General features: G+C 30.0%; 1 protein-coding gene across 2 annotated transcripts in view; it reads right to left on the bottom strand.

Annotated features, from left to right (window-relative positions):
- Window positions 1-4283: 4283 nt before the first annotated feature.
- The window catches only part of LOC111629758 (tryptophan 2,3-dioxygenase-like), a 25279-nt gene continuing 12295 nt past the window's right edge, over window positions 4284-17267 (bottom strand). For both annotated transcript variants that reach the window (XM_023373668.1, XM_023373667.1), the window contains exons 2-14: window positions 9977-10061; window positions 9803-9893; window positions 9651-9718; window positions 9309-9374; window positions 8513-8574; window positions 7418-7493; window positions 7219-7332; window positions 7020-7127; window positions 5402-5458; window positions 5263-5317; window positions 5058-5195; window positions 4842-4935; window positions 4284-4774 (exon numbers count right to left, since the gene is read on the bottom strand). In XM_023373668.1, coding sequence (XP_023229436.1) covers window positions 4612-4774; window positions 4842-4935; window positions 5058-5195; window positions 5263-5317; window positions 5402-5458; window positions 7020-7127; window positions 7219-7332; window positions 7418-7493; window positions 8513-8574; window positions 9309-9374; window positions 9651-9718; window positions 9803-9893; window positions 9977-10061 — 1177 coding nt within the window. In that variant the 3' untranslated portion in view covers window positions 4284-4611. The remainder of the gene's footprint in view (window positions 4775-4841; window positions 4936-5057; window positions 5196-5262; window positions 5318-5401; window positions 5459-7019; window positions 7128-7218; window positions 7333-7417; window positions 7494-8512; window positions 8575-9308; window positions 9375-9650; window positions 9719-9802; window positions 9894-9976; window positions 10062-17267) is intronic.

The raw sequence follows: 17267 nt of genomic DNA, 5'->3' as shown, positions 1-17267 counted from the left end.
GAAAGAAAAGTGAATAGTAATTGGTTAACTTTTATTAACTCCGTTTTCGAGCGTGGATCATACAAATGACCTTAAAATAAAACTTGTACAGTTAAAATCTGTATAGAAGTAATTAAATATCATTGAACGGACATTGTAATTGAGACATTGGTATAAAATTTCGGAGCGTTTTCACGCATAAAAAAAAGGCAGTAACCTTTATTATTTCGTTACATTCTTTTGCATAATTGCAACATTATTCTATATCAAACTTTCGTTACTTTTCCATCACTAAATAGGTTAATTAATATATCAATTATATTTTGTTATCATTTTTACTATTTGTAAGTTCGTTTGTGGCAGCGTTTTATTCATGTCAGGCCCGTTTTTTGGCACTTTTGTGTTTTTTTAAAACTATTTCCGCCCTGTGGGCACCAAGACGTCCGGTTTGGCTTGCTACAATGCATTATGGATTCGGCCAGACCCACTGGGTGACGAGGGACGAGGCCCGACATATCCGGGCGGGATGATCTTTGGCGCCTGATATCTCCCATACGAGGTCGAATGGGTCCTTCGGTGTGTGGTCCATACGATGGACCACACACCGAAAAATTCCAAGGAAAAATTCCGATACATCGTATGGACCACCACATTTTAGTGCCCACAGGGCGAAAAGAGTTTTAAAAAAATGTAATTGGTCGTGGGTTCGCACCTCTGCTCACATGTTTTCTAAGTTTCTTCACGTTTGTAACCTCTAAACAGGGAAAAATTCCCATAAGAAGTCCTCATGAGAGATGCCCCCTCGGCAAATCGCCCACGAGTCACGTTGTCATATACAAAAGAAAATAAAATAAATGCATTTTTTTCGATACGTATATATTGTCTAGGTTGTANTTTCTTTTTTTAACCCCATTCCCGATAACCTGGCATTTTCACAAACTCGGCCACCCTTCGGTCCACATTAGGCCGAGTTTTCGAGGCTCTACTGTATTTTTTTATGTTTTCATCAAGGCACTAAGAGATCTCTTTAATCATTAATTAATCATACTCATATGGGCAGATGGTGAGTTATGGGGCTCAATGTATCTGTGACAGACCACCTTAAAAATTCCTAGAATTGCTTGCCCAGATTTGTTCCTGAGTCTTCCAGAGCATTAGGATGATGCCTTAACTACTCCCACCATCTGGCCATCAATTAATAATAGATAAAAATAAACTCCAACATCACTAATTTTGGGAATAAAGAAATTTATTCACTTAATGTTTTAGGTTAAACTTCATACTCTGATGTTAAGAGTACAAAATTTCACTAATTTTGAAGCATTGTAAACAAAAGTCCAAAATTGCTATAACAGATTTAGGGAGTCAAATTTATTTTATTTGGGATGAAATGTGTATTGAGACAGAAAGTTTCTTATATAGATAAAAGAAACCCTGATTAAGTATATAAGAACTTCCAATGCGAACCAGAAGTTATGTTATTTCAATTCACAAATTTTCTCCCAAAAAGTATTAGATAGATGACTGGCACAACTCTACTGTTACAGGAAATGTATGATGTACAGGGGAAAGACACTAAAGTACTAATTTGAGGTGGAAAGCATATATTTTAAGTAAAATAAATTAAAAATTGCAGCCTGGAATTGTGACGATGTTACAATAAATAATTGCTTGTTATTCATAATTCTATATTATAAAATACATCCTCATTCCATACACGTAACCATTATAACATGGATCATACATCATATTGGATATTGCTTGATACTACAGTTTGTGCAGTATTTTAGTGTGTCATAGTTTTCTGACTCCTTAAATTTATTATAATCTTTTTTATGAAGTTGATAAATGTAGAAACTATTACTGTAACTCTGCTTTTGTGATGTAATCGGTTCCTGGAAAACTATTATTAAGTGGACAATTATTAATTGAAATAAGCTTTGTTTAATGATTCCCATAGAATTAGTGTCACAAATTGAAATCATACTTGTGGAAATTCAGTTTAAACTATTCATTATACTATATTAAGAACTTGATAAATATTTTCATTTTATCTTCATTTTAAATTATGATATTTTTATTTCCATGTTAGATTCCTGTTCTAGTGTTGTACTGAATTAACTATAATGTGGTATTTTAATGCATTCTTTTGATGTGATAAAAACAAAATAAAAAATAAAGATATTATAATTCTTTAAAATGAGGAAAGCAAAAGTTTTTTTTAACATAAACAATAATTATGACAAAAATCAAGGTTATATTATATGCATTATGCAAAACTTTAATGGTAAAACATTACAACAGTTCATTTATTCATGAATAAGGCTTGTAATTTGCTTATAATACAATAAAAAGTTGAAGCTCAATTATAATTTAGCAACTGAAATCATCAGTTTTTTAATCTAATTTAAAGCATTATTTAAATAAGATATAATAATTGGATGTCAATTTTGACTCCATAAGCACTAAATTATTATAAACAATGCTAACAAATTTCAGGATTGGACTCCTAAAATTTGATCACGTTCCGAAGGCATTATAAGTTTTTACAGATATTCGATTTGATTGAATCTTTTGTATCATGATACGAATACATGTTGGAACATATGTTCAAAAGCTGGAAAATTCTAAGATGGGATGAGAAAAGTCCTGAAAAATGTTTAATCCTGATTGTATTTGATTACAGTTTGGATTCCTGAAATTTGTTAGTGTTGTTTATACTAGTTAATTAAAAAATTAACTTTAAAAATGAAAAGGTAATAATAAAGAAAAGAAATATTAATGAAAGTACATTAAATAAGTAAGAGACAATCATTGGCTCCAACTATTAAAAATAAGCAATGATTCATATCGTTATTGATACAGTATTGGACCAAATATCAGGCAAGCTCGGAACCAGAAGTGGTCCAGATTTCTTGATTTCTAGTTTTCTGGACAAAGGCAAAATAGATACCTACTTGAAATATAAAATAAAGGATGAAAAGTAAAGAATAAAATTGTATTTAATGCAGTGTAGGCCAGCAGTCTCACTGGAACTGTCGTCATGCAATGCATATACCACGTATTATACTGTACTGTATAATACATCATGCAAACTAAAACAGAGTGACTGCACACCATGCCAAATTCAAAAAGTTTCCTGGTAATTCCAGATTTCTGGAAGTCTGATATTTGGTCTGATACTGTATATTAATTAATACTATTTGCATAAGTTATAAAAAAAAAAAGACTATTTAGCTGAATTAATCAATAGACCTTTAACAGTCAGTGAAGTTGAATAAACGGCTAATGTTTTCAGTCCAATTAATGGGGCATTCTCAGGCATGGACAAAAAACTTTCATCTGTCCATGCTTAAGGATGGCTTATTAACCAGGCCAAAAATGTTAGAATTTCAACTTTATCTATTGATACTATTAATTAAAAGTTCATTGATTATTTCAGCTGATTAACTATACTGGCTAGTTTATCCTTGTTAATATGAAGGACTATTTATTGACACATCTATCAATAAGGGATTTATCTCTTAATAAATCCCTCAGAAACTAAACCCATCTTAACTATGAATCAGAATTTCACAGCATTAGTTAATTGGGCATGAAATATAGAAGACCCAAAAGCTTTTCTCATTTAGGTCTTAATTTAAATATGAATAATAAAAGTGTTATTATGTTGTATAATTGAAATAGAGGAAGAAGCAGTTTACTGAATATCTGAAATGAAAATTTGAAGTAAAATTTAATTTTTATGTTACATTAAAATTTACTAAATTACAGAGATTATGATATACTACTTCTGCTGTATAAAATTTCATAAAATTTTCAATGTTTATTTATCACTAGAGAAAGTCTAAATGAAAAAATCTTAGTTCAAACTTCTTGATGCTTAATCATTTTGTTTTAATATGCCTTCTTGGATTGTACAACTGAAATATATGCTTCTGCATATATATATAGAACCATAGGTGTTACTTTCAGATATATATACAGGATGACTGAAACGTTTCCTGCCCCATTTTCATTCCAAAAGTACTGAAATTATATTAATTTTGTTAATGTAATTACATAGTAAAGCATATGGGTAAATTTACAGGTATGTAGACTACAACTGCACCCCCCTTCTGAGGGTTTTCCTGAGTAAAGCCAAGTACCTCAGTTAGTAAAAAAATTTTTAAAGTATATTATTTTATTTTTTTGCACCCCCATCTAAAGATTTCCGGATCCACAATTGGGAAGGCTTTCATTGAGAATAGGATGAAACCTTTTTAAAGTGATTTCAAGGTCAACAAAAAGGTTCCATCCTATTCTTTGTGCATGCCTACCTATGTGTCTATATTAACAAAATTAATATATCTTCAGTACATTTGGAATGAAAAGAGTGCAAGGGACTTTTGACTCATCCTGTATACATCTGTAAGTAACTAACTACCTTTAAAATTCTTATTTTGAAATTTAGAATTCTTATTTTAAAATACTTATTTTGAATAAGTAATTTTTTTTTTATAAAATAAAATGCATTGCATTTAATTTATATGAATCATGGTATGATTCATGAAAAAAACAAATGCAATACAATACAATGAAAACCAAAAAAATATCTCTGATGATGATGGAAATTTCTATACTATATTAAAACTATTGGTCATATTCTACTAAATCTTCACAATCTTCATCAATACTATCTTCTTTCATCATTGACAATCTACGTTTCATAGCAGGAGATAAAACAGGAATGCAGTTTCGTGGAATTAAAAATGTGGATAGATTGAACAAGTCTATGAATACTTTATAGCGATCACTGTAAGGTAAATAATTAGTTTTGTTGTAAAAAGAAATTAACTTTGTTATTTAATGTAATATACTACCTGAGTGTTGATCTTAAATACTGATATCCCGAAGATCCACCAGTGCCAAATTGTTGAGTGCCAATCATTCGTTGAACCATCTGAACATGATTATCTATAATAATTATAGTTTATACTGAATCTTTTCTACACCGAAGACAGACATTATATTTATTACGTTTTGTTTAAAATATTATAAATAAATACTCAATATTTTATATTTTAAAATATCCTTACATCTCCATTTTGTAACTAAAGAATCAATATCCATTAACAGAGTCAGGAGATGATAGGGTTGATTAAATCTTGGCTCATCACGATAGAAGGATATCATCATGGCTCCTTGAAAGGCTTTATGTGAGAATATTCTTTCACCTAGATAAAAGAAAATTGCATTTTACAACATATTTTAAAAAATGTTATTTAAAATAAGAAAATTTACCTCTTGTTACCAATGCATTGTGCTTATTGACATCAAATATTGAATCAAAGGAATTCTGTAAAAATTTGTATTTATGAGGCGTTTAGTTGTAGATAAAATGTTACCGTAATTCATTTTATGTTTGCATTAAAATAATAACCTTTTTCCGTCTGTATTCATCGAGTAGAGATTCTTTTTTGGCAGAATCTTTCTCAGACTATGAAATATAAATTAATGTATTTTAAAAATAATAAAATATGAATAAATTAAAAATAACAATATTAATGTATCTATTAGTTTTATATATATATAAAGATATGTACAATATTTTAAATCATAACTTATATAATTTAAAGTAACATTATTTTTAAAATATATAGGATAAAAGTGTTTCTTAATTAAAATATTTTGTTAAAATTACTGGTGGTCCTCAACTTTTGAACAATTTGCTCTTTCATACATAATACTCTGATAATCATAAATCACTTTTTGTAAGCGAAATTTGCGGTCATGTATATTTTGGGCATGTGTTATGCTTTCTGCCAATTTTTATTTCAGCAACATCAAAATAATTTGTGAAAATTAACTTTTTATTGAGTTTTTTTCTGTTTATTATATGATTTTAATGTAGTAAATCACAGTAAAAAGCTAAAACTTTCCTACTTTAACAAGCAATTTAAAAAAGTTCTCTTTTGACTCTATGAGAATGGAACTCTCTTTACAACAAGCAACTCTATTGTTTGACTTTTTTAATCATGTTTAGGAACACATTAAGTCTAAAAATTGTAGACTGAATGTAATTTGGTTTGCTACTTTCTTGTGATTCAAAATATATTAAGGACTTATCTTCTAATAACAAAGTGTTAATCAATATAAAGTTCACCAACCTTATGTAGGCCTTGTATGTAAGTGAGAAAACCATTACTAATGTTTCTTGTTTACACCTAAGACCTTCTTTAGGTAGATTTTTCCAAATAATGCCAGCACCAGAAAGATTCGAATTTAGAAAAATCTACCTGAAAAAGGTATTAGGTATAGACCCAAAATGTTATGTAGACTTACATAAGATCATGGTAGACTTTATATAATAAGAACAGTTAACTGAGAGAGAAGAGATTGAAATATGTTCTAAAAAAGAAATTAAACTTTACTTTCTTGTTAAGATTATAAAATATTTAACTCTACTATCTAAGCAGCTGCAAAAGTATTTATAAATGCTTTATTACTAATCATAGTTTATTGATGGGATAATGTATACAATACTTGTAAAAATTTTTACTTTATCCTGTGAATTAATAAAAATATCTAATTGATAATACTAATAATAGAGAATAAAAACACTAATACAATTATTATTGTATTAGTGTTTTTATTCTCTATTATTAATTAAAAATTTTAAGTGACATTATTTAAGATTTCTGTAGAAGCAACTTATTTAAATGGGGCCCCAATTTAAATTTTGTCTATGGCCCAGTAGAAGCTTAATCCTGCAATGCATATAAGCATCTCTAGTGAGTTCAGAAAAACATTGTGATGACAGAAGAATGTCTGTAGCACAAGAAGAATTTTTCATATTTTCTAAAGACTCTGTTTATGACTTTAGATAAGGAAAAGCTATTTGATAAGTGCGTAACTGCAACTAAAAATTGTCATATGACTCATACCTTTTTAATTTGCCTTTTAAACACAGGTAAAACTGTAGGTTATCCACACACAAAATATGATGAAGATGATTAAAACTATTAAAAGTGAAAACAGCCGTATAAAATGATACTAACCTCTGCATTTTTTCTCATATTTTCTAATAATATATCAACAACTTTTTGATATTTTCCCCAAAAGTTAAAACCATTTACTTCTAAACCAGGAGTTCTTTCTAACCATCTCTTAAAAAAGAAAATTTTTTCACATTATAATTTAAATGTCATAAAATAAAATTAATACAGTTATTTTTTAATAATGTAAAAAGAAAAATACTTGAACTAAATCACAGAGAGAAAGTTCATTTTCCGATTTCTTTACAGCTTCAATAGCTTCTGATTCTTGAAATACTCTTAAGTAATTATTTTTTCCGTAATTAACTCTTTGTTCCTAAAAATTAAACATATAAAATTATTAAATGCTGTTAAATAAAATTTCATTATTATTATTATTTAGAAAAAAAATTAAAACATACATTTCGCACACCCAATTTATTTTCAATTAATCTGAACTGTAGACTTTGAAAGCCAGAGGCTGGAGATAAATAACATCTGTAAAAGTTATTAGTCATAGATTTAAACAAAGCTATGATTTTGTATTATTATTATTATTATTATTACTTTTTCTTTTAACTCCACTTTATGGATATTTAGAACACCAAAATCAAATAGAATAAAAAAAAAATCCCAAAATAAATATTTTGTAATTTTAGGAATTTTATAAAATGACTACACAAATAAGAAATCAACATGTATTATTCATTGATAAGAACAACCTATGAAAGATAGGCTATAGAATAGTTCTAAATGTTTTTAAGAATTCTTGAATAGTGTTTTGAAGATGTAAACAAAATTCAATTTACTTTATAATCAGATCTTCATAATCTATTGTTTTGATGGCTGGATAGCTCAGCAGTTAAAGTGGCAGCCTATCACTCTGGGGACCCAGGATTGTTTCCAGACATGCCCAAAAACCCCAGGAATCTTTTCGGGATCGTGTGTCTGGATATGTCTGTCCCTGTCCCTCACTATCCAGCCTCCCCACTATGGGCATTGCTGAACCTGTAATGGGCTTGATAGAATGCTTGAATTCTTTCCATCCTGTGGGCATTAGAACCCACAGGACAGAAAGAGTTTAAAAAAAATTAACTTCTTTTTAAGATATTTAACATTGCAATGAAGTATTACAAGGAATATTTGTCATAATTTCAAATGATAAAAATCTTTGATTACATTTTAATCTAGTAATTTTTTCAACTGGATAAATATTACTTAAACCATATAAACCTTACAATCCATCAAGTGCTTTTAAAGAACAAATGTTTTTCCCCAAAACTTTCTGCTGGATTGTGGACTGTAATGGTTTTGTAGTTCAAGTTACAGTTTAATTCATTTTTTTTCTTAAAAATTCTTTATTAATAATGTTACTAGATTTTTCAGACTCTTTACTTACTTTTGTATTGTATACGTCTATGGTATTTTACATTAAATTAATTTACTAACTTTTAAAATTGAAATTACATTAAATATTTATCTGGGCAAAACTTGTGCATGGAAAAATAATGATTTACCTGAACTCCATAAAATCCAAGGGTGTCATGGTTTCTAATATAGTAACTTGTTCTACAAGCAACTAAATAAAAACAATAACTATTAATTAGTATTCTTTAAATTAGAATTTACATTTGTGCAAGAGATCTTAATCACTCGCACAAATGCCACAGATTCTTTAAAAACTTTATATTAAAATCTATTTAAATTAATATATTCTAAAATTAAATATATTATGTAAAAATGAACCAAGTTTCACTATTAAACTGTTTTTGGTATTGATTTTTTTGAATTAATTTGAAAAACATGCAAATATATCCATTGTCCTAACTAGCATTTAGTTTACCTTGTGCAAGATTTCATTATTTGGCCCCCTTTTCTTGGAAAAAAAATAAAAAAACAATAGAAATGATTGGCTAATTTTTTAACTTTAAGGGAAAATGTTACAAAATTGGCACCACGGTGGTAAAACTTAAATATAGGAATATAATACTGATCATTTTTTGATACTCCATTTTAGAACCCTCTTCCCTGGCCTCATGGCTTAGCGAAGAAGCCCTGTGCATCCATTGTAAAGTACTTGCCTAGTTATGACATTGAATATATCTTCAATTTATATATATATATATATATTGTGTATGCTTTACATTAATTTTGGAAAATTGATACCAAAAACACAGTATTTTGTAATTTTAGTAAATATATATTTAATATAATTCAGGATTTGTTTCATTTACAAATATATTTCATGAAAATATAAATACTGTATATTGATTTTACTTGAAAGTAGCATTATTGAAATGATATTAATTATACCTTTAATATGAGCACAATCCTATTTAATCGAGATGTGATGATCAGCATTTTTGCTTCATTTACTTCCTACAAATTTAAGAAAAATTATAAATAATGAAAGAATAAAAGCTATATTTGTTTACAATCGGCCCCCCTATAACACTGTAGATAATTCCGTGTTATATGAATTCCGTGTTGTACGAGTCACTTAGATTTTACAAATACGTGAGCCGTTCACAGCCTGGCACACATATTTGTAAAATCTAAGTGACTCGTACAACATGGAATTCATATAATACGGAATAATCAACAGTGTTATAGAGGGGTCGACTGTAGTACTTGTAAAAAGTAAATTTACTGTACCTCTGTAAAGAATAATTTTCTGACTGAATCCAATTCATATATAATTTGCTTGAACCATAATTCATAAGCTACATAAATGTTCATCATTGAATAAGAATTAATATATTTAATTTGATACATCAGGTAATTAACACATATGATTCAGCTATTACCTTGATGAGTAATTATAAACAGATGCTCATCGTGTACAGTTTCATCTAAACGTCCTGATAAGGGATCTTGACAATTTAGCAGATGTTTCAACTGTTATAATAGAAAATTGTATTTTCATTAATCAAATACATCATTTAAATTAACATTTAAAAATGATTAAACAAATCCATTACTTGAAGATAGTCACCATAATGCATTCCACCCGGTGGAATGTTGAAACCGCTGCTTGAATTGATATCTCCATTTCCATTTGTAATGCTAAATAAAATGATATTTTTTATTTATTTGTAAAGATACCAACTAAAAATCAATGTTAAATATTTTATATACAATATATAAATGTATATTGTTATTATAATTACAGTCGACCCCCCTATAACACTGTTGATTATTCCTTTTTACAGTCGACCCTCTATAACACTGTTGATAATTCCGTTTTATATGAATTTCATGTTGTACGAGTCACTTAGATTTTACAAATACGCGAGCCGTTCACAACCCGTATGTGTAAAATCTAAGTGACTCGTACAACATGGAATTCATATAAAACGGAATAATCAACAGTGTTACAGGGGGGTCGACTGTACACTTGTAAAAGATTTTAAGCAAGTAATAATGATGAAAGAAGCATGCCCCTGTAAATAATACTTTCCAACAAAACATTTTACTAAAATATCCCCACAAAACGTATCTGTAAACCTTACAGATATAGAAAGTGCAGTGAAACACGTGTAGATCAATCGCTTTCAAATTATTAACGTTTTATCTTAGATGTACTGTACATAAAACATATTTTTTTTGTACAATTACGTATGAGATCTTCAATCAATGACTACGTTTTACGTTCATAATATATTCATACGTACAAAATACCGATTCTGATTGGTCGATTTTGAATTGCTCCCGGTTCTGGTTGGCTGAAATTGAAATTAGAGTACATTTTTAGTCGTCTTGTTGCAGTCTTTATTGTGTATAAACACCAGGTCTTTCCACTTTATCAAGAGTTAGAGCTATAAGTTAACCAATAAGCATTTACGTATTGAAAGAAAAGTGAATAGTAATTGGTTAACTTTTATTAACTCCGTTTTCGAGCGTGGATCATACAAATGACCTTAAAATAAAACTTGTACAGTTAAAATCTGTATAGAAGTAATTAAATATCATTGAACGGACATTGTAATTGAGACATTGGTATAAAATTTCGGAGCGTTTTCACGCATAAAAAAAAGGCAGTAACCTTTATTATTTCGTTACATTCTTTTGCATAATTGCAACATTATTCTATATCAAACTTTCGTTACTTTTCCATCACTAAATAGGTTAATTAATATATCAATTATATTTTGTTATCATTTTTACTATTTGTAAGTTCGTTTGTGGCAGCGTTTTATTCATGTCAGGCCCGTTTTTTGGCACTTTTGTGTTTTTTTAAAACTATTTCCGCCCTGTGGGCACCAAGACGTCCGGTTTGGCTTGCTACAATGCATTATGGATTCGGCCAAACCCACTGGGTGACGAGGGACGAGGCCCGACATATCCGGGCGGGATGATCTTTGGCGCCTGATATCTCCCATACGAGGTCGAATGGGTCCTTCGGTGTGTGGTCCATCGTATGGACCACACACCGAAAAATTCCAAGGAAAAATTCCGATACATCGTATGGACCACCACATTTTAGTGCCCACAGGGCGAAAAGAGTTTTAAAAAAATGTAATTGGTCGTGGGTTCGCACCTCTGCTCACATGTTTTCTAAGTTTCTTCACGTTTGTAACCTCTAAACAGGGAAAAATTCCCATAAGAAGTCCTCATGAGAGATGCCCCCTCGGCAAATCGCCCACGAGTCACGTTGTCATATACAAAAGAAAATAAAATAAATGCATTTTTTTCGATACGTATATATTGTCTAGGTTGTATTTAAATATGTTTATGTACAGTACTTTCTAAAAATATAATAATAATACAATGTAGACAATAATATAAGGTGGGTGGAATGTAACTAGGCATTGAGAAATCACTATAATTTCTATATTTCTAAAGAAAATATGACAAAAATTATTCAACATGTACTTTATTAAATGGAAACACGAATGCATACGTTAAAATACAATGTTGGCCCAGTGCCATTCACCAACGTCAGCTTTTTCTCAGATTGTGATGTGGATGGACGGTCGCTTTTCTGTATTTTCGCACCGAACCTACTGATCATTTTAGCTTCGAATGATTATTATTCATTGTTTATGGACGGATCGTACCACGACGTTCCTTCACGATACTCCACCGTCAGGCAACCATTGATTTTTACACCTGATAGCGTGCGGCAATTTGCGCTGGCTCCCGAACAGACAAGCGGTCAGACATCTTTTTTTGTCATTGCGCTTGCTGCTCCTCTCGGTAACTCCCACGCCATCGTTAAAGGAATTTAATGTTGCATTGATTGATGTACACGCAAGCATAAATTTTATTACGATTGCATTATTACAGTACTACAAAAATGCTGGCGATTTCTCAAGCTTAGTTATTTTCTACCCACCTTCTAAATATGCCTACACATAAAATTTTAAGAATAAAAATCCTATATTCTCGAATATATTTTATACATAGTCTTATAAAATAGACTTGAATATAAAAACTTATATTCGCATTTTACGAATATATTTATTAAATTTAAATTAATAATGAAAATAAAAATGTTAAGTAATTCTAAATATTTATATTCCTCTTTTTATTTATTTTGTGGCTCTAGTAAAATATCTTTCTTATTGACAATAAATTGTTATGAAGACAAATGATTTCACTTTCCTATTATATCATCTATTGAATAAGTATTTCTTGCCGATCTGTAAACTTAAACATGACTGGCTAAGAAGAAACTTTTGCTCATCTTCTGAATAGTTTATACATATTTTTGAAGATTTTTCGATGGACCTTTAAGATTTTATATAAATGAACATAAAATGACTCTAATATGGGGTATGGTCACCTCTCACATCGTGACCTCATACTGGAAACGAAGCAGTTGATGAGTCCCCGTGGCAGTCGGTCCGATTGCTGCAGCAATGCACTTTTCAGCTCCCGGGTGGTTCTCGAAGGGGGATTGCAAGCTGTAATTGTCCTCCCAAGAGCGTCTCAGACATGTTCAATAGGGTTTAGGTCTGGAGATCTGGATGGTCAATCCATCCGGCGAATATCCTCACTTTCAAGATAATCGTCGACCAGACGAACCCTATGTGGACAAACGTTGTCATCCATAAAAATCAACCGAGGACCAACTGCGCTCCTGAAAAGTTGAACATAGGGCTGTAAGATCTCATCCCTATATCTCTCAGCAGTCAGGGAGCCTCTGTAAAACACATGGAGAGATGTGTGGCCGTCCAACATGATTCCTGCCCAGACTATGACAACACTGCCATAGCTGTTCCTTTCTCGGATGTTGGAGGAAAGGAATCGAGTCCCAGGTTCTCTCCAGATGAAGGTGTGTCGAGAATCCGTGTCCAAGCTGAATCGCTCCTCGTCTCTGAAAAGAACTCTACCCCTCTTAAGTCTGGTCCATGGCTGACGTTGTCTGCACCATGCTACATGCGCTGTCTTGTGTGCTGAAGTGAGCGGGACGCAAATAGCGGGTCTTCTGGCATAAAGCCCTCTCTCACGAAGCTTTCGGGTAACCCTTGAAACTTGGGTTCCAGCGGCAACATGCAGCTCACCAGATAGCTGCGAAGCTGTGGCGCCTCGCTGAAAGGCCGTCACGACTCTTGGATGACCTTGCCTACGCCTTCTCGATTTGGATCCGGTGTACTTTCGGTTCATTAGGTTTTTGTTAAATTCTCTTAATTTTGAACACCAGTGTAGAATTATTGTTCAAATAATTTAAAAAAATAACGATGAAACTAACATTTCGTCTTCTTATGATAATACGTCGGGAGATAACAAAAAATATTAGTTAATTAATAAACATGTTTGCTCATGAAAACCTTCAAACCAGTTCTCTATTACATAATAATAATTTCATAATAGTAAAAGTAAAATTCTAACTAGACCTTTGACGTTAATCGTTTATAAGCTTATTAATTACAGTTTATATAAGCATTATAAACATTTTGATATTAATTACAATAACAAAATACTGTTACAAAACCAAAAATTGATCAATATTTATTCAAATTGGCGTTTATAAAGGATATAGAACCTTAGAATTTAATTTATATTATTCATTAATTATAGNGTGTTGTGTTCATTTATCTTGTACACATGAGAGGTGTTTTTATATGTCAGCTAGATTTTGTTTAACCAAAATGATTTTTGTTAGAACATTTTTGTATCCTCTTATCATATTTTTAAAAACTTCCCTGTGTGTTGTTATTGTGGGGGAGGAAGAATAAATTTGTGATAAATAAAAAAAAAAAAATATATATATATATATATATGCAGGAAATAACAACTAAGCAGAAGGATGGTAGAAATGAGTGACAGGTGTAAATACTGGTCATATGTGTCTATTGTTCTTGGGACTCAATAAGACAAAGACAAATATAAGAATTAACACAATAACTTTAATATAGCAAATAATGATACCAAAAATGGGATCCACACATAACAAGCAGTAAACCGATGGATCTCCCTTTTACAGATATGATAATTATGCATAGCACTAACAGAATAAGGGGTAATCTGAAATATCATTTAACATACTTATTTAGAAAAATCTGAATTGCATTATATTTATATATAATAATTTTATAATAAATTAATACAAATGATTTGCCGAGAGTGCCGTTGCCAAAAATGACAATTAAAATATTTTGTTAAAATTACTGGTGGTCCTCAACTTTTGGACAGTTTGCTCCTTCATACATAATACTCTGATAATCATAAATCACTTTTTGTAAGTGAAATTTGCGGTCATGTATATTTTGGGCATGTGTTATGCTTTCTACCAATTTTTATTTCAGCAACATCAAAATAATTTGTGAAAATTAACTTTTTATTGAGTTTTTTTCTGTTTATTATATGATTTTAATGTAGTAAATCACAGTAAAAAGCTAAAACTTTCCTACTTTAACAAGCAATTTAAAAAAGTTTTCTTTTGACTCTATGAGAATGGAACTCTCTTTACAACAAGCAACTCTATTGTTTGACTTTTTTAATCATGTTTAGGAACACATTAAGTCTAAAAATTGTAGACTGAATGTAATTTGGTTTGCTACTCTCTTGTGATTCAAAATATATTAAGGACTTAATCTTCTAATAACAAAGTGTTAATCAATATAAAGTTCACCAACATTATGTAGGCCTTGTATGTAAGTGAGAAAACCATTACTAATGTTTCTTGTTTACACCTAAGACCTTCTTTAGGTAGATTTTTCCAAATAATGCCAGCACCAGAAAGATTCGAATTTAGAAAAATCTACCTGAAAAAGGTATTAGGTATAGACCCAAAATGTTATGTAGACTTACATAAGATCATGGTAGACTTTATATAATAAGAACAGTTAACTGAGAGAGAAGAGATTGAAATATGTTCTAAAAAAGAAATTAAACTTTACTTTCTTGTTAAGATTATAAAATATTTAACTCTACTATCTAAGCAGCTGCAAAAGTATTTATAAATGCTTTATTACTGATCATAGTTTATTGATGGGATAATGTATACAATACTTGTAAAAATTTTTACTTTATCCTGTGAATTAATAAAAATATCTAATTGATAATACTAACTAATTGATAATACTAATAATAGAGAATAAAAATTTTAATTGACATTATTTAAGATTTCTGTAGAAGCAACTTATTTAAATGGGGCCCCAATTTAAATTTTGTCTATGGCCCAGTAGAAGCTTAATCCTGCAATGCATATAAGCATCTCTAGTGAGTTCAGAAAAACATTGTGATGACAGAAGAATGTCTGTAGCACAAGAAGAATTTTTCATATTTTCTAAAGACTCTGTTTATGACTTTAGATAAGGAAAAGCTATTTGATAAGTGCGTAACTGCAACTAAAAATTGTCATATGACTCATACCTTTTTAATTTGCCTTTTAAACACAGGTAAAACTGTAGGTTATCCACACACAAAATATGATGAAGATGATTAAAACTATTAAAAGTGAAAACAGCCGTATAAAATGATACTAACCTCTGCATTTTTTCTCATATTTTCTAATAATATATCAACAACTTTTTGATATTTTCCCCAAAAGTTAAAACCATTTACTTCTAAACCAGGAGTTCTTTCTAACCATCTTAATTAGAATATCTTAATTTTTAAATTGAAAACGTTTTAAATTACTAACAAAATATCTAAAAAAGTTAACTATTGAACTTTTTAAAAAATAGGGATAGATTGATTTTTAAGTTTTTTATTGGAACAATTATTAATATATAAAAACATATTCTAGTGTATATGAAGTGTATATTTCTCCATTTAATTTAACACATTCACTGCCAGTTGACATAATTCAGCATCATGTGACCACATGATGCAAAATCGCATCAACTGGCAACAAATGTGTTAATACATCTTACATAATATAGCATAATGTAATCAATATTTAAAAATATAAAATGAATCTCTTTTGAATTTTAGAATTAATTATACTTAATATTAACTGAAATTTTTTATATTATTGATGTATTTTGATATCAAGAGATGGTTAAGAATAAAAGTTAATTTGATGAAACAATTAATTTTGTAAAGTTCATTTTATTTCTTAAATCTTAAATATCATGCTTTATGTTTTATTTTTTAAAAATGGATTTATAAAAAATAATACAAATTCTAAGCTTCTGCAAACAGAATATATAACTGAAACTTGACTGAACCATGCATTAGACAACAAACAAAGAAATCAAAATCATTCATAGTTATGTTAGAGTTACAACAATTACAAATAATAGTATTATAAAATGCTTCTTGTTTGATTAACATAACTCTTTTCACCCTGAAGTCATTAAAAAAGCCAAAGTTTTAGTGAGACCATTATGAGTTTGGTCAGGCCCACAATGGGTCAGTCAGATGGTGAGGGATGGGACCTGACATGTACAGATAGACCATGCCTGAAAAATTCCTGTAAATTTTCAACCCAACCAGATTCAATTCCAAATCTCCAGAGTGGCAGGGTGCCACTTTAACCCACACATCCATTAAAAATATTAAAATTTTGACTTCTCTCTGTTTTCTATGATCCTTAAATTAATACAGTAGAGCCTCGAAAACTCGGCACTCGATAACCTGGCACTCCGGATAACTCGGCCACACCTTACAGGGCAAAAAAAAATCCTTAGTTAATTAATTTTCATTATAGACAGCTTTATACCTCATAAAGTATTTTTCTGAGGTCTGTCTTATCAGGTAAATTACTGTACACAGTGTATTCATTAATTTTCATTTTCATGTAGTAAAGGCTCTATGCCTTCATAAAGGACGTACTTTTCCTTTGTTTAAGGGTATTTGGGCAGTTTATTCTCTGTT

Source organism: Centruroides sculpturatus, unplaced genomic scaffold, assembly GCF_000671375.1.
Source record: "Centruroides sculpturatus isolate CEXI.00-Female unplaced genomic scaffold, Cexi_2.0 scaffold541, whole genome shotgun sequence".
NCBI classification, from domain to species: Eukaryota; Metazoa; Arthropoda; class Arachnida; order Scorpiones; family Buthidae; genus Centruroides; species Centruroides sculpturatus.
Note: the sequence above shows the minus strand (reverse complement) of the source record. Positions and strands in the feature narration are given on the sequence as shown.